At 45.8% G+C, this 13354-nt stretch overlaps 1 protein-coding gene across 2 annotated transcripts in view; it reads right to left on the minus strand.

Moving 5' to 3' along the window:
• Nucleotides 1–13354, minus strand: part of rab11fip2 (RAB11 family interacting protein 2) — a 78452-nt gene that overhangs the window by 18661 nt on the left and 46437 nt on the right. Inside the window, exon 4 of one of the 2 annotated variants that reach the window (XM_033033961.1) lies at nucleotides 107–236. The exons of the other annotated variant lie outside the window; for it this stretch is intronic. Coding sequence (XP_032889852.1) covers nucleotides 107–236 — 130 coding nt within the window. The remainder of the gene's footprint in view (nucleotides 1–106; nucleotides 237–13354) is intronic. 2 annotated transcript variants of the gene reach the window in all.

The following is a 13354-nucleotide window of genomic DNA, read 5'->3' on the forward strand; positions in this document are numbered from 1 at the left end:
AAATGTACTAAAAATAGTGAAGCTTCACTACAGAGAACTTTTTTGACATGGGATGCACTGCACATTTTGCTTTCTCAGGCATAAAGTCACATGTCCTTATACTCACTGTGATTTTGTCCCCATAGTATTCAGAATGCTGCTGCTTGAAGGCTTTTCTAGCATGTTGACTGTTACAATTATTTTGGTCAGTGGATGCTTTGCTCTTCACGTTTTCATAATTTGAAGGCTTTCTTGCACTAGATAAGTACAGAAATGTTCAATGTCAATGCATTAGTAAGCACAATGTTGTTTATTGCAAAGTTCACTGACACCTCGTGTAGTCAAATCCATTCTTTGTATGACAATCTTGTCATATTTGAAATTTTCAATATTCAGCCCCTTTGGTGTATTACAAATCAACTTGAATAAGAAGGAATCTGTTCCAATTAAAGCAGATTTTTTTCCTGTCCACAGATGTTGACTGATCTGCTAAGTATTCTCGGAATTTTGTGTTTTTATATCAGATTTTTAGCAGCTGTGGCATTTTTTTTAGTGTTCAAAGAAGATTATAGTACTATATACACAAATCAAAGCTAATGGAAACAAATGTTGATAAGTGTCAAGTGGTAGTCATTACAAAACTCTTCCCTGCCCCACTGATCACATCACAGTATAAGCGTCCTTACCAAAAGGGTAGGCAAGTTATGGATTCCAACATGGAAACTGGTTTAAAATTTGTCAACTGTAATTTTGAACAATGTACCAATCTATTTTCTATAATTACATTTCCCTTGCATCCCATTAAGCGAAATAAGGCCAGCTCCAGTTTTCTTACAATGGAGATAAGTTACTGTAGCCTAGTAACCGACCACTTCCCCTCATTTCTTTCCAGTAGCTATCTCCCCTCTACCCTACATTCGCAAAATGTTGTCTGTCCATTTCCCTCCACAGATGTTGTCTGACCCGCTAAGTTCCTCCAGCAGTATTTCTTTGCTCTTAATATCAATCAGCATGTCTTTGGGAGATAATCTAAGCACCAGAGAGCAACACAGGTTTTTGGAGACAAAGCAGCAGCACTAACCACTGCACAAGGGTGGTGACAGGACTAGTCTTTGACTACTTTCAAGGCAGAGGTAGATTATATTCTCAATGAGCAAATTCGTGAAAGGTTACAAGTGGGTATGCAGAGCAAGGGTTAGTCAGATCAGCTTATTGATCTTATTGAATGATGGAGCAGGGTCAAGGAAATATGAATCACAACAAAAAGAGGCACATATGTTCATATGAATTTGTTGCTGATGTAGCACATTGTTTCCATCAGCCCCCATACTATTCCTGCAATAGATCATCTGCCCCGTCATGCAGATTTTGTTTTAAATCTAGTACTACACCATTGCTCTCATTTTTCTGAAGTCCCTTAAAGTCTATAGTGCATACACTGCACTCAGCTGGCACTGCACGCTGTCTTAGTAAAGCTCAGATTTATATCCCCAAATGGAATAGATTCAAACTCAGCTGGCTTCAATCTCCCTATTCAACATTGTCATACTTTAATTGCAATGAAGCCATGTACTATATCAATAATGTATGCTTTTAAAAAAATCAGTTATTTCATACTAATCACCTCACAGTGCATTCTATTCAATTTAATTACAAAAATTATTTTTGAACATCACTAATTAAATGGTTTGCAGAATATAGCAAATTAACCCACAGCTTCAATCAACATACCATTACCCCTAAAGAGGATTGCTATGATTCTCAATACCATTTTCTTTGCCTTTCAGCTACTTTGCTTTCCACATGTTTCTATCTTTCTTCTTATTCATTTCTAGGTATTGTATTTCTTAAATTCATTTGGCCACCAAAAATATGTTATATGTATTATATGCTAATGTTTTGCAGGAGAAAAGAAAGATTTTGGGATTTGCTTTACCAATATAAAATTCCAATCTCCCATTGCAACTGTGTTAATACATTAAGTTTAAATCTGGATTCAATTGTTACATGCTTTAATTGTTACAGTTCAGTTTAAAAAAATCTGCTTTAACTATAAATTAAATACAACAATTTGCTCTGACCTAAATTGTGTTTTTATTAAAATAGCATCTTGCTGTGAACAAGATATTTCCTGGGAAGCAGAGTTTTATCTCGGCATGAAATGTCAAACATTACTTGAAGCCCTGCTTTCTTCCTGATATGTAGACAGTTTTGAAAATGATAACCAGATTGCTTAGATCAATTTCAAGACACTACCTTGCCACCACTCTTGGAATCCCTGACCAGAATTAAGACCGTCGGAACATAAAATAGCCTTCAACTACAGTGAGGGTTTGGGTAAGGAAGAGCAAGAAAGGTGACATTACAAAAAAAAGGTCACAGCTGTAAGGAAAAAAGTGACTGGTGAATAAGTCTTTGCTAATTCCTATTATAGTGGTTTGTAATAGTGATCTGAGGCATTCTGCCCTGCTCACTATAGGATTGATCTAAATGAGGCACTTCTTCATCAGGTATTGTCTGAACTCTAAAGACATGAAGCTTCCTTCATGGCCTGCTTTTCATTCTCACATTGATGTGTCAAGGACATGATGGACTTGTTCATTCATCGCTCTGTTTTTGATCTTACCCAGAAAAATGAATGAAGTGAACTGGATCGAATTAGCTGTGGTGAAAACTAGGAACAGCTCCATTTATAGAAGTGTGGCTGTAATTTGTAGTGCCTTTTATTCATGTAATGTTATTCTCACGTCAAACAAGCTGGAGGATATCGTGGTCAATTGCTCAGATGATCGGTGGCCAAAGGTTAAAGAGGCAGGTCCTAATTACCACACATGACAAACGGAAGCTGATTTATTTGTAGAGGGAACTGATTGTAAACCACTTCAAGGCAATAATACCAAAATATATATCTGCAAATTTCCAAGTAGATGAGCATTTGTTAAGAATGAAAGTTAAAGTTAGTGGTAATAGTTCAGTGAGATAAATACAATTTAAAAAAAGTTATTTAGTAGAATAAACTCTGAGCAATAAGCTGTGCTTCCACTGTGTCTGTGTACTGTGATTAAAATTAGAATGGTATTCAAAAGTCTAAATATCTTGCAAGAAGAATAAATAGCATGAACACTTTTAATCAATTCCGTCTCTGGTTTTGTTGATGTTCGGAAACTGCAAGAGACCAAAACTAAATTCTTGTACACTGACATAGAAGAAACAAATTCCCAATCACTCACTTCACTGTAAACAAAGTTGGAGGAGTTACACGCTGAACGGTGATGATGGAAATTTCCTCCATGTGCATCGAGGAAAGAACATTTTTTGTTACAGTGGTCATTTCTATATATAAATGACTAGACTAAGTGGGACCGTTGTGGCATATCACACGTGAGGGCTGGTCCCCCAATGCAATATTCCACCTCTCCACCAATTCCAATATTGGGGGGGTTTCTGGAGCGCTAGTATGGGTGTTGTGTGCTGGAGGGACTGGTTTCTAGAGGGCTAATATGGACCGTGGGCCGAATGGATTCTTGGGCTGGCGGCTCTGTCACTCAAGCCTGTTGTGCTGGCAGCTCACTCACGGCTGGTGGGCTCGCAGTTGACTCAAGGCTATTCCTTGATATTCCATTTCAAGCAGGGTGCAAGGCCACCAAATTCAAGTGCAGGTTCATACCACTTCAAGCAGGGTGCAAGGCCACCAAATTCAAGTGCAGTTTCATACCACTTCAAGCAGGGTGCAAGGCCAGTAAAGACAGCGAGTCGTCACCTCTTCCTCCTCCATGTTCCAGAGACTGAGCCACGCCCACACTTCTGGGTTTTATAGTCCCTCCCCCACTCCCACCAGAAGGGGCATGGCCTTCATGGTGTGATTGACAGGAGAGAGAATCTCAACATTATTTAAACACTAATAACTCTTTTATTTTTCATCGATGGGAAAAATCCTCGGCACCTGATGAGCGGAGGGGACTCTTGAGTAAAATGGCCAAAAATCACAGCCGTATGTTGTAGTGTTTGTTCTAAAATCCATATAAAGCGCAAACAGGAAGTGGTCAAGATTAGACTTTTAATTATATATAAAAGGCAAGGCAACTTTAATTGGGCAAGGCAAATTTAATTAGGCAAGGCGACTTTAATTAGGCAAGGCAACTTAACTTAAATTAGGCAACACAGCTTTAGTATTTCCAAACCAAATGCAACACAGCTTTAGCATTTCCAAACCAAAGGCAACACAGCTTTAGCATTTCCAAACCAAAGGCAACACATTAGCATTTCCAAACCAAAGGCAACACAGCTTTAGTATTTCCAAACCAAAGGCAACACAGCTTTAGGATTTCCAAACCAAAGGCAACACAGCTTTAGCATTTCCAAACCAAAGGCAACACAGCGTTAGTGATTTCCAAACCGAAGGCAACACAGCTTTAGGGATTTCCAAACCGAAGGCAACACAGCTTTAGGGATTTCCAAACCAAATGCAACACAGCTTTAGCATTTCCAAACCAAATGCAACACAGCTTTAGCATTTCCAAACCAAAGGCAACACAGCTTTAGTATTTCCAAACTATATTTTCAAACCACATTAAGGGCACTGACAGGTCAGTAAAACCACTCACAGTTTAGTAGACATGTGTTCAGTGTTATTCACAGCTCAGACTGAGAGACGGGACCCTCTCGGTCCTCCATCTTGCAGAGACTGACTGAAGCACTCAAAACCTCTGGGTTCTATAGTCCCTCCGGAAGTGGCGTGGCCTTCAGGAGAGAGAATCTCAACATTTTTTAAACACTAATAACTCTTTTATTTTTCATCGATTGGAAAAATTCTCTTGTCCTGCGCAGAGGAGGAGGACTCTGTAAGATGGCCAAAAATCACAGCCGTAAGTGGCAGTGTTTTTTCCACACCAAAGGCAAGGCAGCTTTAGCACTTTCAAACCAAAGGCAAGGCAGCTTTAGCACTTTCAAACCAAAGGCAACACACCTTTAGCACTTTCTAACCAAAGGCAACACAGCTTTAGTACTTTCAAACCAAAGCACACTTTGCAGCTGTGCAGCAGAGGGGGACTCTGAGTAAGATGGCCAAAATTTTTCTAAAATCAATATACAGTGCAACAGGAATTGGTCATGATGAGACTTTTAGTAATATAGATACAGCTTTGAAACAGACCCTTTGGCCAACCGAGTCCACGTCAACCACCGATCACCCGTTCACACTAGTTTTCACTTTCACATCCAATCCATACATGCTCAAGGCAATTTTCAGAGGCAATGGGAGGAAACCGGAGCACTCGGAGAGAGCCCATGGAGTCACAGGGAGAACATGCAACTCTACATAGATAGTACCCGGGTTTGGATTGAACCACATGGCTCTGGCGCTATGAGGCAGCAGGTCTATCAGTTTCCCAGAGCTAAAGATTTGTACTTTTGCTCATATTTTTGTATGTTATACTAACTCGGTCCAACAATTTGGCCAATCATAAGTTTATCTCACACAAGAACTTGTTTGGATAGCAAAAATAAAACACTGTATTTTGCAGAGTTTGTGTGCCATGACAATAATACTCCAAACCTGTGACAGGGATGGGTACTATTCAATTTTATTCAGTGACTTAGTAACATGGGTATCGGCTAAATGACTGAAAATTACATTGCTGGCCTGAAGGACAGGAAGAGTTGCTCAATGAGTCAATGACTACCGAAGGTGGTGGTCTCATCTTTCGGGTGGACACTTTTTACAACTCCAGAATATACACAATTCTACAATCAATTTGTTTTAATTCTACCTGGAGTTACATAGATAGGGAAGTCAATAATACAGCATATTACAGAGTAATATTCAAAGCCACTGGTAGGTGCTAGGTCAGGAGTGAAATCCTTTAATTTATTTTCACTGGCTTACGTTGATACAGATGTTTTCTTCATCACCACTGCTGTCACAGTAGAGTTCAGTTAGCCCAAAACACACCCAATAACCCAGCGGTATGAACATTGACCACCAATTTCAGGTCATCCTTGCTTTCTCCTTCCTTCCCCTCCCCTTCCCAGCTCTCCCACAGCCTACTGTCTCCGCCTCTTCTTTTCTTTTTTCCGCCCCCCCCCCGACATTAGTCTGAAGAAGGGTCGCGACCCGAAACATCGCCTATTCCTTCGCTCCATAGATGCTGCCTCACCCGCTGAGTTTCTCCAGCTTTTTTGTCTACCCAATAACCCATTGTTCAGTAATCTTTATGCCTTTAATTTGTGTTTTCAACAAACACTCATAAAAGGTTTTTAAGTAGTACAGAAATCATCTTCAGGTTATCTCCAAGGATCTGTTGAAAATAATTGGTAATAACCTGTCCAGTTAAACTGTTGGGCTTACTGTCAGACTGTCCAGTTACTCCCTAGAGCTTGTTAATTACCTATGATGTTTCTCTACAGAGCAAGTTAATTAACTGTCGTATCGCAACGATGCTTGTTAATAACCTGTCCAGTATCTCTTCAGAGTCTTTTATAACACATTATAAGCTTATATCAAGCTTACTTTTACCGTCCAGAACTGCAAATTGAGATTTTTTCACTATTTGTATTATCTTTTAGGTAATTCTATCTCAAAGTTTTTTCACATTAGTAAAGTTTAATAGATTGTCAGAAGAACTTACACAATCATTATGCAGCCGAATTGTACAGCCAAAACATTTTCTCCTGCAATATATCTCTTCACAATTTAGCAATTAGCAATCACAAAACAATCATCGATTGTAAATATAGTAAGAGTGGAATTGAATTCTAGTTTGCAGTTTCAATGACACATACTTCTTGGTCTTAGTCGTGAAGAAGAAAGGTTAACAAAATTTATCAAAATTATTGAAAAAGTGTACAACAATCAAGTTACTGAAACTGAACTTAAAAGGTGCTTTAACTTAAATGCAACCATTTGAATCTTTATTTCACAATACAAGTTAAAGTAGCCTTCCATAAATTTGATCAGCAATGAGTGCATTTTATGGTATCAATTTTATACTTATGGGCCTGTCCCACTTATGCGATTTTTCATGGGGATTGCCGGTGACTGTCAAGTTGCCGGCAGTGGCCTGAAAAACCGGCAACTGGAACGGCGATTGTCAGAGCGGAACACACACACACACCGCTTCCTTCATCAGCCTGTTATGCAGGCGGGGGACAGGGCAAGCGGGTGATGCGCTGTCTGAGTGAAATTCACACGGTGGGAGGGGGGGAGGGAGATGAAAAGGAGGGGAGGGAGAAGAAAAGGAGGGGAGGGAGAGGAAAAGGAGGGGGGGGGGGGGGGGAGTAGCAAAGGAGGGGAGGAAGAAGAAAAGGAGGGGGGGGGGAGAAGAAAAGGAGGGCGGGGGGGAAGAAGAAAGGGGAGAGAGAGAAGGGGGGGAGGAGAGAAGGGGGGGGGGAAGAGACGGGGGGGGGGGAAGAGAAGGGGGGGGGAGAGAAGGGGGGGGAGAGAAGGGGGGGGGGAGAGAAGGGGGGGGGAGATGAAGGGGGGGGAGGAACGGGGGGGAGAGAAGGGGGGGGAGAGAAGGGGGGGGAGAGAGGGGGGGGAGAGAAGGGGGGGGAGAGAAGGGGGGGGAGAGAAGGGGGGGGAGAGAAGGGGGGGGAGAGAAGGGGGAGAGAGAGAAGGGGGGGAGAGAGAAGGGGGGGAGATGAGAAGGGGGGGAGAGAGAAGGGGGGGAGATGAGAAGGGGGGAGAGAGAGATGAAGGGGGGGAGAGGAGAAGGGGGGATGAGGGAGAGAGCAGGGGGGGAGCGAGAAGGGGCGGAGACCTAGAGAAGGGGAGAGAGAGAAGGGGGGGAGAGAGAAGGGGGAGAGAGAGAAGGGGGAGAGAGAGAAGGGGGGGGAGAGAAGGGGGAGAGAGAGAAGGGGAAGAGAGAGAAGGGGGAGATAGAGAAGGGGAGAGAGAGAAGGGGGGGAGAGAGAAGGGGGAGAGAGAGAAGGGGGGGGGAAAGAGGGGGGAGGGAGAGAGGGGGGAGAGAGAAGGGGGGGGAGAGAAAGGGGGGAGAGAGAAGGGGGGGGAGAGAAGGGGGGGGAGAGAGAGGGGGGGAGAGAAGGGGGGGGAGAGAGAGAAGGGGGGGGAGAGAGAAGGGGGGGGAGAGAAGGGGGGGGGAGAGAGAAGAGGGGGGGGAGGGAGGAGAGGGGGGAGAAAGGGGGGGGGGAGAGAAGGGGGGGGGAGAGAAGGGGGGGGGAGGAGAAGGGGGGGAGAGAAGGAGGGGGAGAGAAGGGGGGGGAAGGAAGGGGGGGGAGAGAGGAGGAAGGAGGGAGGGGAGAGAAGGAGGGAGGGGGGAGAAGGAGGGAAGGGGGAGAGGGAGAGAGAAGGAGGGGGGGGGGGAGAAGGAGGGGGGGAGAGAAGGAGGGGGGGAGAGAAGGAGGGGGGGAGAAGGAGGGGGGAGAGAGAAGGAGGGGGGGAGAGAAGGAGGGGGGGAGAGAGAGAAGGAGGGGGGGGAGAGAGGAGGGGGGGGGGAGAAGGAGGGGGGGAGGAGGGAAGGAGGAGGGGAGGGGAGGAGAGGAGAAGAGAAGGAGGGGGGGGAGAGAAGGAGGGGGGGGAGAGAAGGAGGGGGGGGAGAGAAGGAGGGAGGAGAGGAGGGGGAGAGAAGAGGGGGGGGAGAGAAGGGGGGGAGAGAGGGGGGGGAGAGAAGGGGGGGGGAGAGAAGGGGGGGAGAGAAGGGGGGGGGGAGAGGGGGGGGGGGGAGAGAGAAGGGGGGGGAGGAGAGGGGGGGGAGAGAAGGGGGGGAGAGAAGGGGGGGAGAGAAGGGGGGGAGAGAAGGGGGCGGGAGGAGAAGGGGGGGGAGAGAAGGGGGGGGAGAGAAGGGGGGGGGAGAGAGAAGGGGGGGGAGAGAGAGGGGGAGAGGGAAAGGGGGGGGGAGAGAGAGGGGGGGAGAGAGAGAGGGAGAGAGAGAGGAGGGGGGAAGGGGGGGAGGGGGAGGGAGGGGGAGGGAGGGGGGGGAGAGGAGGGGGGGGAGGGGGAGGGGGGGGGGAGAGGGAGGGGGGGGGGAGAGGGAGGGGGGGGAGAGGGAGGGGGGGGAGAGGGAGGGGGAGAGGGAGGGGGGGGAGAGGGAGGGGGGGGAGAGAGGGGGGGGGAGAGGGAGGGGGGGAGAGGGAGGGGGGGAGAGGGAGGGGGGGGGAGAGGGAGGGGGAGAGAGGGGGGGGGAGAGGGAGGGGGGGGAGAGGGAGGGGGGGAGAGGGAGGGGGGGAGAGGGAGGGGGGGAGAGGGAGGAGGGGGGAGAGGGGGGGGGGGAGAGGGAGGGGGGGAGAGAGGGAGAGGGAGGGGGGGAGAGGGAGAGGGGGGGGGAGAGGGAGGGGGGGGAGAGAAGGGGGGGGAGAGGAAGGGGGGGGAGAGGAGGGGGGGGAGAGAAGGGAGGGGGGAGAGGAAGGGGGGGGGAGAGAAGGGGGGGGGAGAGGAAGGGGGGGAGGAGAGGAGGGGGGGGGAGAGGAGGGAGGGGGAGGAGAAAGGGGGGGGGGGGGGGGGGGGGGGAGAGGGAGGGGGGGGGAGAGGGGGGGGGGGGAGAGGGAGGGGGGGGGAGAGGGAGGGGGGGGGAGATGGAGGGGGGGAGATGGAGGGGGGGAGAGGGAGGGGGGAGACAGTGAGGGGGGGACAGTGAGGGGGGGGGAGGGAGGGGGGGAGAGGGAGGGGGGGAGAGGGAGGGGGGGGGAGGGGGGGGGGGGGGAGAGAGGGGGGGGAGAGGGAGGGGGGGGAGAGGGAGGGGGGGGAGAGGGAGGGGGGGGGAGAGGGAGGGGGGGGGGGGGGAGAGGGAGGGGGGGAGAGGGAGGGGGGGGAGAGGGAGGGGGGGGGTGGGGGAAGAGGGAGGAGGGACAATTTTTAAGAAGCCAGAGATAGACGGCTGTGAAGCTCAGCAGATATTAACATTACCGGTCGGTTATCCTTGGTTCTGAAAACTACTGCTTATGTTTTTTTCCTCCAATGAGCCAATGATATTCACCGGTCAGCACTGGCTACAACCTACGAGAACCTTGGCCTCTTGGCAACCCACTATGACCTCCTGGCGACCCACCTACTGCACGAGAATTCTCCACGGCGGCTTCATTCTAGTTGCGGCGACCATAATGTTTCCAGAATGTGGGAACTCCTCACGATCATGATGGTGACTCCCCGGCAACCACCCGGCAACATGTAGCAACTGCATAGTCTCCTGCAGTCACCTAAAAAGTCGCCTACCAGTGGGACACGCCCACTGTTGGCTTCGGAAGCCGCAGTCTCCGGTAAGGGAAGCGGCCGTTCCAGGGTTCCCATGCCGCTGAGAGGATTCTCCCGACCCCGGAGCACCATCACCCGGCGAGAACGGCTTGGAACATCGGGCCTCCGTAAAGACAACTATGGAGGCCTCAATAGGCCCGACTATGGGTGGACATGGGATGGGGACTGGACATTGTGCCTTCCCTCATAATGGGAACCATTGTGGGGGGATGTTTTTATGTTTAAATGTCTTTATTACTGTTATGTCTGTATTCTTTCTTTATGTGCTGCATTGTCAAGAAGCATTTCACTACACCTAGGTGTATGTGACCAATAAAATAACCTTTGAACCTTTGATTAATCTTCAAGCTGCCACTCACAACAGGCATTTTTATATCAAAAACTGATCAAAATTTTCAGTTTATTTTCTTTGATTTGATATGCAAAGAAAACCATTAAAGGACCCACAACCTTAATACTGCAGCAAATTATTTATTTGTTACAAACGTAATATCGAAAAAGAAAATTTGACACTAACTGACAAGCAATGCGGTGGAAATCAAATCTTTCAGAGATTTGCAAGGCAATATCCAAGGCTATTTAGCTTTTTGCTCACAGTGATGGACCAGAGAGTTAAGTAAACTCTGAGCTCCTAGATAGAACGATCCGAGACAGAATCAAAGCATTCCCAATTTTAGTGTTCTACCCAAGGTGAGCTCAGTCAGTCATCAAGATTCCGATTGAGTATAAGAGTTGGTAAATTATGTTGCAGCTGTACGAAACATAGGTTAGACAGACTATTGTGCATAGTTCTGGCTCCCACACTACGGTATGTACAGTAGCATTTGAAAGAGCGCAGAAGAGATTGACCAGGATGTTGTGTGGAATTGAGGGCTGTGGTTTATACGGAGAGTGGATGGGCTGGATTTGTTCTCACTGGAAGGTAGAAAAATGAAGGATGACTGTATAAAATTAGGAAGGGGCATGGATAGGATAGATAGTCAGAGAATTATTTACAGTGTAGGAATGTCCTTCTTGAATAGTTAGGGCGTCAAATGTTACAGGATGAATGGGGTTGAGAGAGAAAAATTAGCTTTAATTGACATTACAGTCGGCTTGGATGAGTTGGGCCAAAATGCTCTGTACCTATGATTTTAGTCAAGAGTGTTTATCTGACAATAACAATAAAACACTCTTGACTCTCTCTCTCTCAACTAGAACCACAGGTACATTACATAAATACACACACACAACGCCAAAAATAATGCCCCTAAATCTATGTAGTTGGGAACATTTGGAGGTTGCAGAGTATAATAGCCTGATAGTTGTAAGCAAGAAGCTGCTCATGAACATGGACATTACAGTTTTCAGGCTTCGTCCCAATAGAGGGAGTGCAGAGTGTGGCGTGGGTCTCTGATGACGTTGGCTGTTTTTTTGAGGCAGTGACTCTTGTAGATCTCTTAGATGATGGGAAGGTCAGTACCTGTGATGGACTGGGCAGTGTTCACCATACCTGGGCATTAGAGTTCTACATCCACAGAATTGTCCATGTGTCTTCTCATTTGTTGCTTTTGGATTTGGATGCTTTGCTAGCCATCTTACATGGTCCATCTTCAATTAATTTGCATCATCTATTGAATTTCTTTCAAACTATTCATTTGTTGGATGTGCGAATCACTGGAAAGGCTAGCATTTGTAGCCAATCTCCAATTGCCTTAGAAAGTGGAGGAATCAATTCCGCAAAATGCTTTTGGCAAAGTTACTTGCTTTGTTAGGTCAGGAATTCTAGAATTTGCCATTAAAAGTATCAAACTGTAGCCTGCAGAAATTCTTCCCACAAAATGTACCTCTCCTGCAGAGTGACTGGTCAGCTCAGAGATGGATTGTACAACATGTTAAATGGAAATATAATATCTAAACAAAACATTAACGATAAAAAAGAAATTCCAATGGCACTAACTTTGGTATGCGAAGAATTATTTTGTTAGGAAAATAAGGAAGACCCCCATGTGATAAAAAATCTTACTTCCTCTGCATTCGGGGGTCTTCACATACCAGAGTTCTAACCTAGCACCGATTAAGAGAAAAACTGTTTCATCTAAACTGGAAGGAACGCGCTTGTAGTCAAAACAAAATTGAAAATTACAAACCATCTTGGTTGAAAATTGAAAGGGTTGTGCAAGAGAAAGAAAATGCTGTTTGTTACGATATTTCTTAAAATTAGGTCAAGATGTGGTCTCCTTGCAATGGTTCTTGAACTTTGCTGGAGAGTCTGCCATACGTCAAATATCAATGTCTAGTGCCACTTAATCTCATGTTGAGGGGTAATAGTATGTCGGTTATCTAGACCTTTGAATGAACAAAATCACCTCAACATTGCTTTCAATTTACCACCCAATGTTTTTGAAATCAGAGTGATTTTCTATGAATAAAAAAAGTTCAATAATTTATAGATTTAAAATAAAAATGCTTGAACATTTAATAACAGACCATTTGAAGAAAAAAAAATGATCAAAGACAACTGCACAAATGAAAAGAAAAAAGGTAATGTTGAGAGCGCTAACATGACTCCTCTTGTTACCCAATCAAAATTCTGGCCAACACACCTCAGAGTAAACTAAGTAGATAGTAAACTCTCAAGGATTCCTACATAAAAATAAATATTTCTGGGTCACCAGAAGAAGAAGATATTGAAAGCAGAACAAACTAAATCCTGACTGCTCATTGCTCAAGTCGATTAGAATAGACTGGGTGAATTCACACACTGTGCGGTTCTGCCATTAGGGATGCTGAGACTGGAAATACATACCACCTTTTGACAAACAAAGAAAAACAAATGCATGTGAAAGTACAAAATAGAGGAGTCCATCCTAATTTTTGTTCATTCTATTTTTGAATTCCAACCAGATTGATTACATGCAATAGATGAAAACATGTTATTTTTTATAGGTTCTATATTTGTCCCAATGTTACATCCCAACAAAGTTCATCCCAATGGTATGAACACTGAATTCTCATTTTTAAGTTGGTATATTTAGTTAGATAATTAGATAATAATTTGATTTTGTGCTTTGTTTTCTTAGTTGAGCACTTATCCTGGAGTTATAGCACAAGCTCTTTGTGTTTTAATTGTAATTTAACTACATAACCCTCTCTCCCTAACCCACCCATGGCCTACCTGGACTTGCCCCC

The sequence above is a fragment of the Amblyraja radiata genome, chromosome 15, assembly GCF_010909765.2.
Source record: "Amblyraja radiata isolate CabotCenter1 chromosome 15, sAmbRad1.1.pri, whole genome shotgun sequence".
Taxonomy (NCBI): Eukaryota; Metazoa; Chordata; class Chondrichthyes; order Rajiformes; family Rajidae; genus Amblyraja; species Amblyraja radiata.